This window comes from Penicillium chrysogenum (assembly GCF_028827035.1).
Source record: "Penicillium chrysogenum strain IBT 35668 chromosome Unknown utg000002l_segment0_segment0, whole genome shotgun sequence".
NCBI lineage: Eukaryota > Fungi > Ascomycota > Eurotiomycetes > Eurotiales > Aspergillaceae > Penicillium > Penicillium chrysogenum.
In genome coordinates, this window is record NW_026622750.1 from 2,779,536 (window position 1) to 2,794,936 (window position 15,401).

The 15,401-nt window shown below is 47.3% G+C and overlaps 1 protein-coding gene across 1 annotated transcript; it reads left to right on the forward strand.

Moving 5' to 3' along the window:
* Positions 1 to 4,862: 4,862 nt before the first annotated feature.
* Positions 4,863 to 7,634, forward strand: N7489_004599 (uncharacterized protein; the record flags this gene model as incomplete). The annotated part of the gene is made up of 5 exons (XM_056710351.1): positions 4,863 to 5,390; positions 5,457 to 6,179; positions 6,236 to 6,797; positions 6,858 to 6,989; positions 7,039 to 7,634. The coding sequence occupies 5 exons, from the start codon at positions 4,863 to 4,865 to the stop codon at positions 7,632 to 7,634; spliced, it is 2,541 nt and encodes an 846-aa protein (XP_056568772.1).
* Positions 7,635 to 15,401: the final 7,767 nt, after the last annotated feature.

The window sequence follows — 15,401 nt, forward strand, 5'->3', positions numbered from 1 at the left end:
GTTTGAGGTCTGCAGTGAAGTGAATGTGCCGGGAATGACTAGATAGCCGGCCAGCAGTGCCCAATTAGCCGCACCAACCGTGATACTGAAACACATGTCCATTTCTGCTTCTTCCCTAAGCATTCTGGCATAGATAGTTTCATTGGCGAGGTGTATCTGGTTGGCTCTACACAGGCCGGGGGTCACATCCGTAGCTGAGCAAGGCGGAACAAGCACAGGTTCAATTTCGCGAAGTGGCGTCTTTTCCGATCCCATTTTCGCTGGCGTACTTGTATGATCGTCCACAACAAAGGCACCAAAGGAGTTTTAGTATTATTGTAAGAAGGCAAATCAACAAAGAACCGTGTCAGCTCTTTAAATAGTCCATATGAAAGGCCGCTACGGTACGTGGTCCAACTAGGTCTAGAGGTCCTAGTATAGGGGGAGACGCATTTTTGCCTTGCGGTGAGACTTACGCGGTCCGGTTTCCGAAGCCAAAAACGAATGGCTTCTAACGAAAACGCGAAAGTTGCTGCATAATTGGTTTAAGCGAGCGTCATCTGCGAATGCACTGGCGGAAGGAATCTGGTGCTTGACATATTTTTGGTTCAGAGGGGATTTTGAGGCGAGACAAGATCATGCCAACATTAATCTGAGCGTCGACCACCCGTGAGATACTGCCTGCCACTTTCAGATGAGAGAGCCCGTATATAAAGTCCCCAGTAGGCCCATTTCACTGTTAGATCTCTCAATCTCTCTAATGGCTGCCTGGCTTGACCTCGTCAAAGAGAACGAAGCATGGGATTTAGTTGATACCAACCGCCTGGACCAACTAGTGCAAGAATTACCCAATCCGAAATATCAATATCCATGCCTGCTCTACTTTTACGGAAATTCAAACCGCAAGAAAGCCTTACGGGCTCTGTTCCCCTACAACAACATCACACGGAAAGGCCCCGCAGGCTTAATCCGTCTCCATCTCAGCACCAAGACCGCCCATACACAGAATCCTATATTGTTTGCTGAAAGCGGTCTATGTCTCGAACAAAGCTTGGGGGATTCCAAGTGGCTCAAGAATTCAACGACAAGGCATCAAACCTTCTCACTAGGGGGTGCAGACGGAACGTTGACCCCTGCAAGGCTACAGCAAGAGGTCAAGAGGCAACTCGTTTTACCATGGACCCAGATCCTGTGTTTATTCCTCGATTCCGTCCCTGACATCCAAGCCGCAACAGACTTATTACAGAGACCACGTCGACAGCTTACAATTGGCGATGAGGTTGTTCCCGCTCCCCTGCAGGTAGTCATCGTCTTGACCAACAGCCAACATGTAACAGAAGCCTTCGCACAGGAATGCGCTCAGCTCCAAAAGCTTGATACTGGGACAGTCACAATTCTGGACCTGCGTCCACGTCACGGGCTTTCAGATAGCGTCGTTTTCCAGCCACTGCAAACATTGATCGTTAAGCAGCTCAATATAGTCCAGGCCGAGCGAATTTCCAATTGTCGACGCTTCTCGGCGTCTCATCTGATCGCTTTCTGGAGCAATGGCGTACAAAGTCACGAAAGGCTCCTGCATGCAGCACCATTTGATCTTTTGGCAAGAGCCCGAAGGGACTATGTGAAAAACAAATCAATGGACGATTGCCTTCGAGAGGTTACGCAAACATCCATTGGCTACTCAAAGGAGGACTTTGATGACCTTGTAGCCTCGGCCTTCTTGATGGACGCCTATCCCCCTCAAATGCATGGTACGACCATCCTTCTTGACTCATACTCTCAACTCAATCAAGAAGCTAATTTGCCCAGGATTCTCGCCTACCGTGGTGTTCGCCGCACTTTATGAGAAGCGATGTCTAAGCATCTGGGACGATGAGTTCAAATACCATATTGCTGGCGTTTCATCCCGCTTCGTGCACCACTTTGCGCAATTGAGCGCAGTAAAGACATCGGCAGCCATTCGAAAAGAGACCTTGTGTCGCTTGTATTGCCAGTGGGGTGGTCTTCGCTCCACCACTACTTGTTTGGTCTGTCTGAGTCGACCCCCGGAGCATATGCTCCCGTGTAAACATGCAATATGTGACACTTGTGTCGTGATCTTCGGAAGGCCAAGTCGTCTTGGGGATTACCATTTCGAGATTGCTCAATGTCCCATCTGCGAGGAGAGGTCCGACGTCACTGTTCGCCAACTGCCTCCGACGAAGCCCCCAGTAATTCTCAGTTTAGATGGTGGTGGAGTGCGTGGCCTGATCCAACTGGGCCTTCTACGGGCTTTAGAAAGTCGCATTGGCATTCCGATCGCATCTTTGCCGGACCTGTGCATTGGAACCAGTGTAGGTACGTACGCCGAGTGGCCGAGTCTTTTATTGTGGTTGATATACTAAGAAACCTCCTCTAGGCGCATTGACGGCAATTGACGTTTTTCTCAACCAATCTTCGGTCACACAATGCTTCGATGCGTTCCCGCACCTGGCGCGAAACATTTTTTGTCATTCATCCGAAACCCCAATTCCTCGCTGTATCCGGTGGTTTGCCTCGGCGTTCAACTTGACCACAGATGGCCTTTACGATTCCGAAGGTCTGTCGAAGATTTTGAAAGCAGCCGTTGACCCATCTCGTCGCATGTTCGATGTCGCCACCGCCAATCCTGCGGGTTGCCGGATCGCCATTGTAGCAAGCCGCACATCTGATGGTAAAGCCTGCGTGCTAGCCAATTACCGAGGAACAAGTCCACGTTCCACCAATACCGCCTACGAGTTTCTAACTCCACACAACGACCGAGAAAACCCTTCCTTACTTGACGCGTAAGTGACCGTCTGCAGCCAGTTGATTTGGACAGTGGTAGTGGATCTTGCTAACAGTTAGCTTTTGACAGGTCGATATGCAGTGGTGCAGCGCCCATGTGAGTCCAAGCACCATGAGACATTTCAACACGCTGACATTTTCTAGCTACTTCCAACCAAAAGAGTTGCCAGGCCTTTGTCTGCAAGACGGTGGGGTCCGTGCGAACAACCCACTCGCCATTGCTTTGCGAGAGTCGAGCATCATCTGGCCCATGGCGAAACGACACGACCTTCTCCTCTCTGTCGGAACAGGCTTCGCCACATCTCCCCCCAGTCGTCCAACGGGTATACTGGGTCGAATCTGGGAGGGGCCTCTTCCCCGACTGTTCCGGGCCATGATGTGCTCTCCATCTATGGATGGAAAGCAAGGGTTTTTGGAAGCTCTGAATTACCTACCCCATCTGTCGACGCCTGATATTTTCCGACTAGACCAGGCAATCGATGGGACGCTCCCTGGATTAGACGATGTGTGCTCGCTGGAAGCGATGTCGGATATGGATTTTGCAGTTCCAGCTGAGCTTGTGAGGACCATTCTCGCGTCGGCAATGTTTTTCTTTGAGTTGGATGAAACTCCCATCCAGGGTAAGGCTTCATTTCATTGTCGGGGATCTGTTCTTTGTTCAAGACCAAATCCTGCCGAGATCTTGCAGCGGGTGCTTGTCGAGTTCCCCGGCGCCAGATTTAAGTCTGGTCAGGATCTTGATTTAGGAAGCATAGATCTAGTCGACATTTGCCGGTTTTGTGGATACTTCAGGAAGCGTGTTGATTTTCGGGTCACCAGCCTTGACGAAATGGTCACAATTGAAATTGCCAATGATACCTTTCGCGAAAGGATTGGTGGTTTCCCCAAATCGGCGCAGGAATTCCTCGATGAGCAAAAGGTTTACGCCCAGTTCGGTCGCGCAGATCATCGGGATCAAGAATGGCCGCCGCAGAGATCTTGTTACTGCTATCGCGGGTCAAAGCGACTAGTTCACTTCCTGGAGCCTGCTTTGGGGCAGAAACGGCGGCGGTTATGAGCTGGGTGAAACTGTAGTTTGGCGTTCAAGCCGGTTAATAAGTAGAATACAAAATGTAATTAGGTCTCGACGTAGACCTCGCCAAAAACAATTAGAGGGCGAGCATCGCCCGCCCTCCGCCCGACCCGCGAGGGCTGAGGGCAGGTAAGAGCCCGCCCTCGCCCGGCCCTCAGCCCTCGCGAGGGCCGCCGTCATCAGCCCTCACCCGCCCTCATTTACATAAAATTTTGCGACCTTTCCTAACTGAGCTGTATAATTCTGCTGATTCACCCTCATAGATTACCGTTTTTGAACAGTGTTTTTGTTTTAATAGTAGGTTTACTAGATATTTTCATACATGCGCTTAGAAATTCGAGGGAATTCACTTCTATTTTGATGAACCATAGCAGGTGATAGTATAATTACAGAATTATCATATGCTGAGATGAGTGGTAGTTTATTGTTATAGAAATCTATAAATCTGTAGTCTCGGTATCAAGAAATATATATTCATCATGTAGGCAGGTGATGCATAAACTACATCTTAACAACCACCATATTAATTCTTGACGTTCCCCTCTTAGTAGGTTCATTATATTAATATTAATAGATATTAGGCTTCTTACTATTGTTCTATATAAAGAAAGGGCTTTATGGCTTTATAATAGATGAGTATGACTTTGACGCTTAAAATATGAAAGAATTCTGGTTGATTTCACACTAGGTTCGGGGGCATTTGACTCAGCGAAAAAACGAGGGCCGATCTCCGATTTGAGGGCGGCCCGCATAATTCGAGGGCTCATTCGAGGGCCGCCCTCGATCAGCCCTCGGGATTGGACCAATCAGGAGAGGATCCCTATAATAAATGGGTCTTAATGTGATACATTACATTGATAGAGAAAGAGTAGGCCTAATTTAAAGGGGGCATTGAATCTGTTTGTTAGCACAGGTGGACTTTTTAGTACAAAGTAGGTCTCACCCAACCCTCTAAGTCCTATCTATCTTCTAGATCTACGCAGTACGAAGGAACATTCAATTAACAATGTCCCAGTTATCTCTATTCTCGGATGCCTACCCATCATCTCTTTACGAAGGGGATACAATTGACGGCCTCTCCTTTCCGAACGACCAATTCCATAACCCTGATCTCTCAGGAAGCCAGCAAACAAGTGACTCAGTATCGAATCCCGGGTTTCTTACGCCGATTCCTCCCCCTTCGGTACCTCCTTCACTCGAGCGTGTTGGCCCTGGTCGATCCATTGAATTCGTTCTATACTCTGATATGTCAAAGGATGAATTTGTCGCTTGGTGGTTAGAAACTGAATTTGGACGCAAGAAACGACTTCATTGGAGTGGCAACCGTACAGCAGCTTGCTGGCAGCACTTCGATCAAGTTGCTAATGCAAAGACTGGAAAACCAGGCGCGAAATGCCGTCAATGCCATAAAGTCCTAGACCATCCAGCTAATGGGCGATATGGAACTACAGCACTTCATCGGCATTTAGCTGGACCAACCTGTCGTAAATCCACCAGACAAAAGACCAATATCAAGGGTTTACTTATAAACGCGGTATGTTTAAGCCAGGGTTCCGAGGTTTCATTTTAGGGATTTACTAATGATTCTCTTCATTCAAAGGCACAAAACGCACCAGCTACCCCGACGCCCTTTACGCAAGAAGCATGGGAACATAAACTGTTGAAATTGCTTTGCCTTTCACGCCTCCCCTTCCGATTCATCGAGCATGCCGAATTTCGTGACGTTATCGCATATGCTAGACTTGCCCCAACACAACCCCAGATTCCATCTGCGAAAACAATGCGGTCTCAACTGCGGGGGTACGTCCAAGAGCAGCAACAGTCTATACTAAAGCAGCTTCCGCCTGGTGTAAAGCTTTCGCTTGCATTAGATTGCTGGACATCTCCATTTGGACAGGCCTTTATGGCAGTGACTGGCTACTTTCTTGATCAGCACTGGGAATACCGAGAGATCCTTCTTGGATTCCAACCTTTAACTGGTCCACACACAGGTGTAAACCTAAGTGAGGTGGTATTAAAGCTCCTTCAGCAGCATAAAATCGCAGATCGAGTGCTTGCAGTGACTACTGATAATGCATCAAATAACAAGACTATGATATCGAGTATCCGGGAATCATTACAGTCCCTTGAATCAAACAATGGTTCAACAATTGTTCGAGTTCCCTGCATTGCCCATGTGATTCAGCTTAGTCTGAATGATCTTCTTGGAAAAATGAAAGCAACTCCAAAGAATGAGCACGCAGAGATGAATTGGTCAGAGGATCGTGTCCGTTCTCTTCGCGTAAGGCAACAGAAACGAGAGATCATCGACACGCTAAATAAGGTATGTATTCCTGATCCCATTTGACCTCTGATTCTAACGCGTTTACTCTACCCTAGGTCCGAAACCTTGCGATCTATATCAATGCTAGTCCACAGCGGCGGGAGTCATTTTGCAACCTTCAGACTGAAGAGCCTAAGCTTGTTCCAATCCAGGATGTTCGAACCCGCTGGAACTCAACATTCCTAATGCTACGACGTGCGAAACGGCTCCAGTCAACATTTGATGAGTTTTGTACCCAGTACGACCAGGATGACTTCGCTTTGAATCAAGAAGAGTGGCGACAGATTGAATACCTTCTTTGGATCACCCAGCCCTTTTTCAAATTCACAACTCTTCTTTCGAAGACCAAGGATGTGAGTATTCATTTAATATTCAGTATCTACAATAAGCTCTTCGCCCATCTTGAAAAGTCAAAAAGTGCGCTGAAACGGAAGAAGGTTGCTTGGAAGCAGCTTATGCTTAGCTCTCTTGAGGCCGCAGAGAAAAAGCTTTCGCATTATTACAACCAGACCGATGACATCAATAATAATCTTTATGCGATTGGCACCATTCTCTCACCGCAACATAAGCTTCAGTTTTTTGAAGGAAAGGACTGGGAAGATCCAGTGCATGACTGGCGTACGATCTACCGAACAAGTCTCGAGAAGTACTTTGAATCCTACAAATGAAGTCATTTAGATGCGCAATCAGCTTCAAAAACCCAATCACCGATGGTCGCAATCTCAGAGCTTGAAATGGAATGTCAGCAGGAGACGTCCCAGCACTTATTATCGGGTCAATATGATGAGCTGAAGGAATACCTGGAGAGTGGTAAGTCTATACTTAGTCTATCGTCTGGCCTACACTAACTGTAACCTAGGCACCGTGAGAACTCCGACCGCTGTGTTTTGGAAGGATCACCAGCGCCAATTTCCAGCGCTTGCAAACCTTGCCCGCGATGTGCTTTCTATACCTGCTACTGGCGCAGGTGTAGAACGCCTGTTCAACTCCGCCCGGGATGTCTGTCACTACCGTCGAGGTTCACTAAACCCATCAACAATTCAAGACCTTATGATGTTTATGTGTACATCACGATTTGAGATTGAAGATAGCCAACGGACGTTGATTAATGAGTATCTCTCACATGAAGAGGTACAGGCTAATCAGGAGGCAAAAAGTACAGACGCTCACCAGCTTGAACCTATCAGTGATTATGATGAGTGTGAATCTGATAGAGCAGATGAAGATGAGATTGAACCAGTCCCTGATCCTACTCGAATGGAACCCTCAGAGCTCCTTCCATGTCAACCCTTGGTCAATGGGCCCCAGCCTAAACGCCGACAGCGCGGGCTGTCGGAGAAAGAGGAAGGAGAGCACGAAGATAATAGTGAGCCCGGCCTCCCTGATACACAGAACCGGCATTCAGGAAGGGTTCGGAAGCGCTCAAGGCTTCTTGATGGATATGAAGTTGCTTAGTCTGTACGATTTATATGTATGATAGACACTGTAGTTGGAACTCAATTGAATCTAAGATTAACGATTAACCGTTCGATACGCTCCCTGATTCAATGCGGTCACAAGTATGAACTCATAATCAAATTGTAATTCAAATACTCAAAAATACAGATCAAAACAGCATATTTTATGCAATCATGGGACTGTCTATGTTTGTCTTGTTTGTCGGCCCTCAAAATGTTTGGAGGGCCGTATAGTGAGGGCGGGCAAAAGACCAGCCCGACCCGCGGGCGGGCGATGCCCGCCCTCCGCCCTCAAAATTGCGGGTCCGCAGGCGGCCCTCAGAGGGCGGCTCGCGGGCGGATGCGAGCTCTATCTCGACGGGTCACCCCGATGAAATGCAAGGCGCACGGAGACTAGGTTTACTCTGGCAATATTAGCAAGAATTAGAATCATACAATTATTCTAGATAGGAGTCTGAATTCTAACTGCGGGATATCATCTGTCTATACCTTGTAACCCGTGGACGCATGTTATGGTCGCCCTCGTATGTTGAAATCTGAAAGCGCGAGTAGGTGGCGGGGCGAAGACAAAAGTTCGCTCGCTGTCAAAGAACCATACGACGTCTCTATAATACCACCCCTTAGTATGGCAATACACTTGGCGTCTGGGAACATTGGTGAAATTCCTAGAGACCAGCTTGGCACTATGCCGGTGCTGGTCTACGGCTAAGAGTGCGCGGTTCGTCAACGGTGGTGAGAATGTGAGGGAAGCCGTTCAGAAACTATCTTAGAGCACAAATTGACTGTTTCGCCCATGAAATGGACTTTCCGTTCTTAAAACGCTAGTAACTCCCGTTCCCTATGTACGTCGGTTTCAGAGAGCCGAGACGTGGACAGTCCATGACCGATATGAACCCTTTCCAACATCGAACTCCCGGTTACTCTCGCGACAACACTTCAAGCATCTACAGTCGATCCACGGACACAACCAAAGATGCTATCCCTATTACTACCATACCAACTACCCTACAAATCAAGCCATCTCTTCCTGAGATAAATTTACTGGACCACCAAATCTCTATGGCGAGCGGATCTACCATGGCCTTGGAAACAACCCGGCCACGACTGAGAAAATCCAAAACACAGCCCAAAATGTCGGTTTCCGAGATGAAGGCCGAAAGAATGCAGCAACATAGACAACAGGGTCTTGAGAACGATTTTTATTGCAAGTGTTTTGAGAGCTTCCACCGACTTGTCAGCACCACAATGGACGCAACCCAAAGTCTGGCTCTGCAGTATCATTTCAACCCGGCGAACAGCCCTTCTGGGGACCCGCGCTTGATTCGAGCTATCGTTTCATTAAGGGTGGCTCTTGACAAATCGCGAGCCGAGGAAACCAGTGCAGAACAGGAGTGGAAGCAGCAGTGGAAGGTCTCTCCTGTTAGGCACTCTTCGCTTCGATGGCTTTGACACTTCCAGAGCTTTGTGTTGCTTTGACTCCTTTCAACACAGATGACTGAGGACAAGCGGATGAGGTGGGTTCGGAATGAAAGTGGACGGAGTGACCTGACACCTAGACAGAATTAGATCTGTGGCTTGAGCATTTTCACGGAACTTGAAAGTATAGGAGCAATTTCAGAATTCATTCTTTATATCCCTACTCTTTTTACGAGACGGTGCAGTTCGCCATGCGCTTGGCGTTGTAGGTAGGATACGCGGACGACCCCTAAGTACTTTTGAACTCCGCGTGTAAAAACTGTTTCACTTTAGAGACGAAGTCGTCTTCAACGCTCTGAAGCACTCTCTTGACAGCTTCCGGAAGCAAAACTAACCGCCGGGCTAAATGATCGGGGTGGGCTTCACCCAAAGAAATTTGTAAGCGGGCATTGTTTTTTAGCTGGGCTCTCAGCTGGTCGAACTCTGAAATCGATGTCTTCACGAACTTTTGAATGCGACAAAGTCTTTTGGAGCTTTCGAAGCCAGCGATGCATTTCGAAAATTTGATGGCGGCGCGAACCATCTTAAGGAATGTTTTCCGATCGTGTGGAATGCGGTGCATAGCTGCGTGGCGAATGCTACTAATCACGCGACGCCATCCTATCAACGTGCTCCAGGTCAACTGAAAACATTCGCCCTTGACTTTTCCTTGATGGACTTCCAAGAGACGAAAGAATTTGTGCAACTCTAAGGCCTCTGGGCAAGTCCATCCGGCTGCGAGAGACTCCGATGGAAGCCAACGCTGAAGGAAGCAGAAGGCATGGGTTTCGAGTTGTCGCTGTATGAACTGCAGAATCTGGTGTTGAGCGCAAAATGGAAAGTAACGAGCCGAAAATCCGGGTAGCGAGATTATGCTTTCCATCACCCCTGTCCGAAGTGGTTAGCTAATTAGTAAGCACGCCGGTTGTCAAATTCGGTGACAAACATACCCTCATGTAGCAAATCTTTCGGGACCATAGAGGTGATTAAGTTGTGAATTTTAGCCCTTTGGGGGTTCTATAAATAATGATCTAAACTAATGAAGCGATACGTAGCCTGTGAGCTGCTGAATTCCCCTAAATATATATCATTGCTAAATGTGAGAACCTGGTTGGCTGAGGTTGGGGTACCGTTTAAGTGGGTAGGACGAATTCAAAAATTCCTCATGTTTCTGAGTAGGCGATAGCATCAAATTACTGCGGGCCAACGAGTTTAGATTGTGACTTCAACAGGGGTCGGTAGCTCTCTCCCTCATGTTATATATATCCCCAAAACTACAATTTGTATTGCAAGACTGCCTACAAAAGTCAGGTATATAACATCGAACTATTTCCCTCATTCCCCTTCACGATGCATATAGCGTTTCTAAAAAATATTACAGATGATCGCACTAGGGGTCTTCATTCTGGGCGTCCTACTGGTTACCATTCCAGTGGTATGACTCTTTCTTTCGCCGTCCGAGTCCGAGATATGCTAATAATCCACCAGGCTTCCAGGCCATTAAAGGCAATCATGTTCCCACCAGAGCCGGTAGTACACACTGCCCATATATTACGATATCACGAAGACTTGCGCTGACAATCCTCTGCAACACAGACACCTGGCTCGCTACCCACTCACAGCGTGAGGCGAAGCCATCGCCTTTCTAGTGACCCAATCAGTAAGTATTATAACCCCTTTTGAAGCGTTCCGTTTACAGTACTTATGTCATGTTACAGTTTCTCTTGATCCAAGCGCGAAACACGGTCGGCTCCACCGACATCGCCGGATGCACGTTAGGCGGAGGTAGCATCGGGGAACTGGACACAGGGTGACGGTTGCAATGTGTCGTAGAAGATGAGCCATTATCCCTCGCTCGATCCCCTGGTTGGCAGACTTAATAAGAAGAGCGCAAGTTGAGGTCAATATCAATCGGTGGCCATAACCAGCCGATCACAGCCCATAGATAGGTTAGGCCTTTGCATATACCGAATAGAGCCTCTCAATACTGAAACTTCTCAAGTTTACTAGAATTATGATCTGCTCTCAATATGGCCGTAGGAAACAAGACAAGTATTACAACCAACTGAAATTTACTTGTCCGCTCCTAACTAGCCTTCCTACTGTCCTCTTTGGGTCGTCGCCAAGTATTGGCCAGACCCATTCCAATCTACTTCTGGCCTAGACCAATTCGGGCTGTCGAATAGGAAAAGGGCGATGACCAGATTATGTTCGACTAACTACATTAGGCCTGGCGTGACTAGACTTAGAGTTTGAGAAACAATCAAAGAAATAAAATGGTGACATTGGTCTCGATTCTCCCTGTTGTATGTAGTGAGATGTCATACCCCGGCTTCTATATTGAACAGGTTCCATTGCTTTAACCACCGTATTGAGATCGGTATTTCTTGACGTGCGCCACGGATCCCCTGTGCACCAAAGTGAACTAACTAAGCACGAAACGGTTTGTATTACTACGAGACCATGCGACGATTATTGTTCAAATGATTCGCCAGAGCTTCCCATTTCTGGGTTTGACGAACTGGGGCGCAGAAGGCCGGGATGTCTCTGCCAACTGTTTGAGCAGAGGTCGCAGAAATATAGTCTCGAGGCGTGCGAACAATAGTGGGCTTGGGCCGTGTTTCCTTTCCCCAATCAGCGGCAAATCATCGAACACTCATACTAACTTTGTCTTACCATATCCTCCCTTGAGGGCGGAGGTGTATCTGGATGGGAGTGGTATGTAAAGATCTGACCATCAGGCAGTTCCATGATGAGCCAGCTTTTCATCCCATACAGAAGCCAAAATTCATTGTGGCGTCGTAGTAGATTGTTGCGACGCTTACGGAGTTGCTCTCGCTTGACACGGCTTAGAGGAGGCGCCATTGTCCACTAATTTGCTGCAATAGAACTGGTAGTTTGCCTTGGCCGGTGGATGCACTTATTTATGTCGGACATCTGCGATGGCCTAATCGTCCAATCTATTACTTCAACGATGGTCACCATTTGCAGGAACTTTGAACGATGTTTACTGCTACGACTTATATTGCGGGCTAGTGAATAAAAAGATGCGGCTGGGTATTGACGTGCAGAATTGACATTTTCCAAGGCCAGCTCCAGACATAACTAACTGTTATAATAGTCTATGTGCCTTCTATATTGCCACAATCCCTAGCCTTGGAAACTTGGAATTATATCGGCGATTTCCAGAGACCCATTATATTGAACAGTCCACCTTACCTTATTGACACGCTCTAGTCTTCCCGTGCTTGATCAATGCATATTCAGTCTGTAAAGCAGCTTGCCATGGAAAGTCATAGCTATCGCTCAGCAGTCGTATGTATCATACATGCCTCTTTCCAGATTTTTCTCATACTTTCCCAGCCTTTAGAGACGAAATATTGCCTTTGAACACCATCGCTGACAATTATTGGTTCACAGCCAACTTTGGCTTCACCGAAGCCGACGTACACTCAAGCTATTTGTTTTCGGACAAGCCAGGCACTACATGAGGAGGAATTAAGGCCTTACGTCACACCAGTCTCGAAACAATTCCCTTTGTCGGCCTTGCATCGACCATCATACTGTGATTTGCTATTACACTCCAGTTCTCCAGTCAGCGCCCCTGGTGATGAGCCTACGACGGAACCCAAGCACAATGGAGCAATTACCGAAAAAGATTCCATAAGCGGTGCCATAAGAGGATCATATACCAGCACCGGTCCTGATGACCATAGTCTCTTTCCGATTGAGAATTCAAAGAATAACACTACCGACTTGCTTCAGAACGTGACCACGAGAGCCACCTTTTCGCCGTTTGCATTCAATCGTACCTCTCAAGTATGGGCTAGTTTGGAAACACCGCACTCTGAGGACTCGTCGGGACCTTTCGTGGAGTCCCTGTATCATTCGACTAGCCAAATACACACCGAAGCTTCCGAGATCAGAGAAACCGGACAGAGCAGGGTTTTCCAAAGCGACGGAGCTTCTGGCACCGAATGGTCTGGCACTGCTGGTCGTATCACTAGGACGGCTAGGCATCACTTATCTCTGGCCCCTAGTGATAAATGCCAAACCTTGTCGAGGACGTTGACAGGAACGGTGGCTAGCTCGCAAACTAATTCGTCGATTTCTGGACCAACATCAGCCACAAAAACCTCAGATCATGAATGGCATGATACAGCAATCTATGGTAGTAATCTATCGGCAAGGCTTTCAAAGCAGGGCACAGTACTGATACTCAGCAGCGTTTTTGGAGGCAGTGTTGCTTTGATTGGGGTCTTTATTATACACTGCTTTATCCTCCGTTATCTCCATAGGCATGCCGTGGGTTCGACCACTCTTCCCTCGCAACGAGTGGTAGATTCCCCGGAAAAAAGAGCGAAGGTCGTACCTAGGACAGCTGAATGCTCGCATTTTTCAAATGATACTTGAGTTGACACCTCATTAATAAAATACCTCGCAATATTTATCTGGGATTAATCTTGATAGATCAGGCCGATGCTCCATTTCAAGACCACCTATTTCTCCAACTAGACTCTGGGACACATTTTAATGTTAAAATTCTAGGTTCAGTGTATATGAGATGGAAGCCAATCTAAGCCTAAGAGTGGTTCCCATTCAGGACTCAGCGACAGTGAAGGTGGTGAAGGTGGTGAAGGTGGTAAGGTGGTAAAAATGATCACGGTGAAATCAACATCAGCACAGTCGTGCTTTGAACATGTACGCTACGCCTTCTAATTCGGAGTCGACCTGGTACGGACATGGCCATTCTCATAATGAGGCTTCACCGTCTCCTGCCTCCAATTCTGCTTCCTGCCAGCATAATCCTTATCCCGTTGATGCCGAGAGCGATACAAATGGCCTAGCCTCAAAGATCGACAACGGTGACCGCGGTCGCATTATGGTGTACTGGAAAACTCGTAGCGCCGTTCCAGTTATTATAGAATACTTGGTCTCTATTTAATATTGCTAGTCCCGCGCAGTAAGTCCAGGACAGCTACCGTACGTCATGTTGGACTTTAGCTTCAGCACACCCACGGCGCAAGTGGGTGCGTACAGCATCCGTACCGGCCAGGTCATGACTTCTGGGCATCAATTGATTAGCCAAAATCCCGGCAAAGCTTTAGAAACAAAAGTGTCCCCAGATGGGCGAGACCAAATCTCCGATGAATGCTGTATCAGTTGCATGATCCTGTTGGTTTTACTCTTTTCGAACACCTCCCCAACTCATCGTATCACTGCCGTCGAGAATGAAGTGGAGCGGTCGGTGGGAACATTGATGGCAACAATACCAACTATTCACCGTCCCAGCCTGGATCCTACGACCGTGTTATCGCATCTGTTGGCTCAATTGCAGTCTAAACAGGCGCTTCAGCGAAAGAGGGATGATTATAAGATTATATTCCCTGCCAAGCAATCTCGGGTACCATTAGTAAATCTATTGGGTACAGGTCAAATCCTGACCAAAATTGAAACTCTGAAGAGACGAGGCTGGCCCAAATTGAAACGACTGAGTCGGGCTGTTTACCGAAATTCAAAACGGATTTCGCGTCTTCGTGCGCACTTGTCATTCTTGCAAGCAGAGCTCGAAGAACTGACATCTCGAAACGGTTCATCAAAGGCAGTTGTGTGCAAGCAGGAGATGACTAAAAATGAGCTATCCCCGAGGCGGATATGTTTGATTGGATCTTTGTTGGTTCAGCATTATCTCGAGAAATGCAGTGAGGGGCCAGTTGATGGAAATAGAGTGAATATTCCGGGGTTGACCGCTCTGTTAATTGACCGATTTCCTTCCTTACGCGCGTGACATTATTTGTTTTATGCTTTTTGGCTATTTTGGGCGGAAGTACTGTCGAATTATTATATCATCAGTCATGCAGTAAGCATGAGCACAATGGTTGAGTTAAGGCTGGTACTGGTTTTCAACGATTTGACAATGCAACGCGGCATATGCTATTCCAATCATTATAAGAAGCTTCTTGAGTAGCGATAGCCTTCGATACTTTGAAGAAAGGGCATTACCAACGCACGAGCTTTACAGGTCCGCCCGAAATTCCTTCACCATTTTATTCTCTTTGGTTTTTTCCTAAGTCTTGGCCAGACCAGCTCAGCCTACATCTGGCCTAGCCCATCAATTACCATCGAATAGGAAAAGGGCAATGAATATTCACTAGCTACATTAGGCCTATCGTCAATAAAAATGGAGGTGGAGAAGCAATCAAAGAGAACAATTTGGTGAAACTCATTTCGAGCGCGTCCATAGGAAAAACAGCTCCCTAATTTTGAGAGTTCTATAAGAATCTACATACGAAAATGTGAATCACGTCCG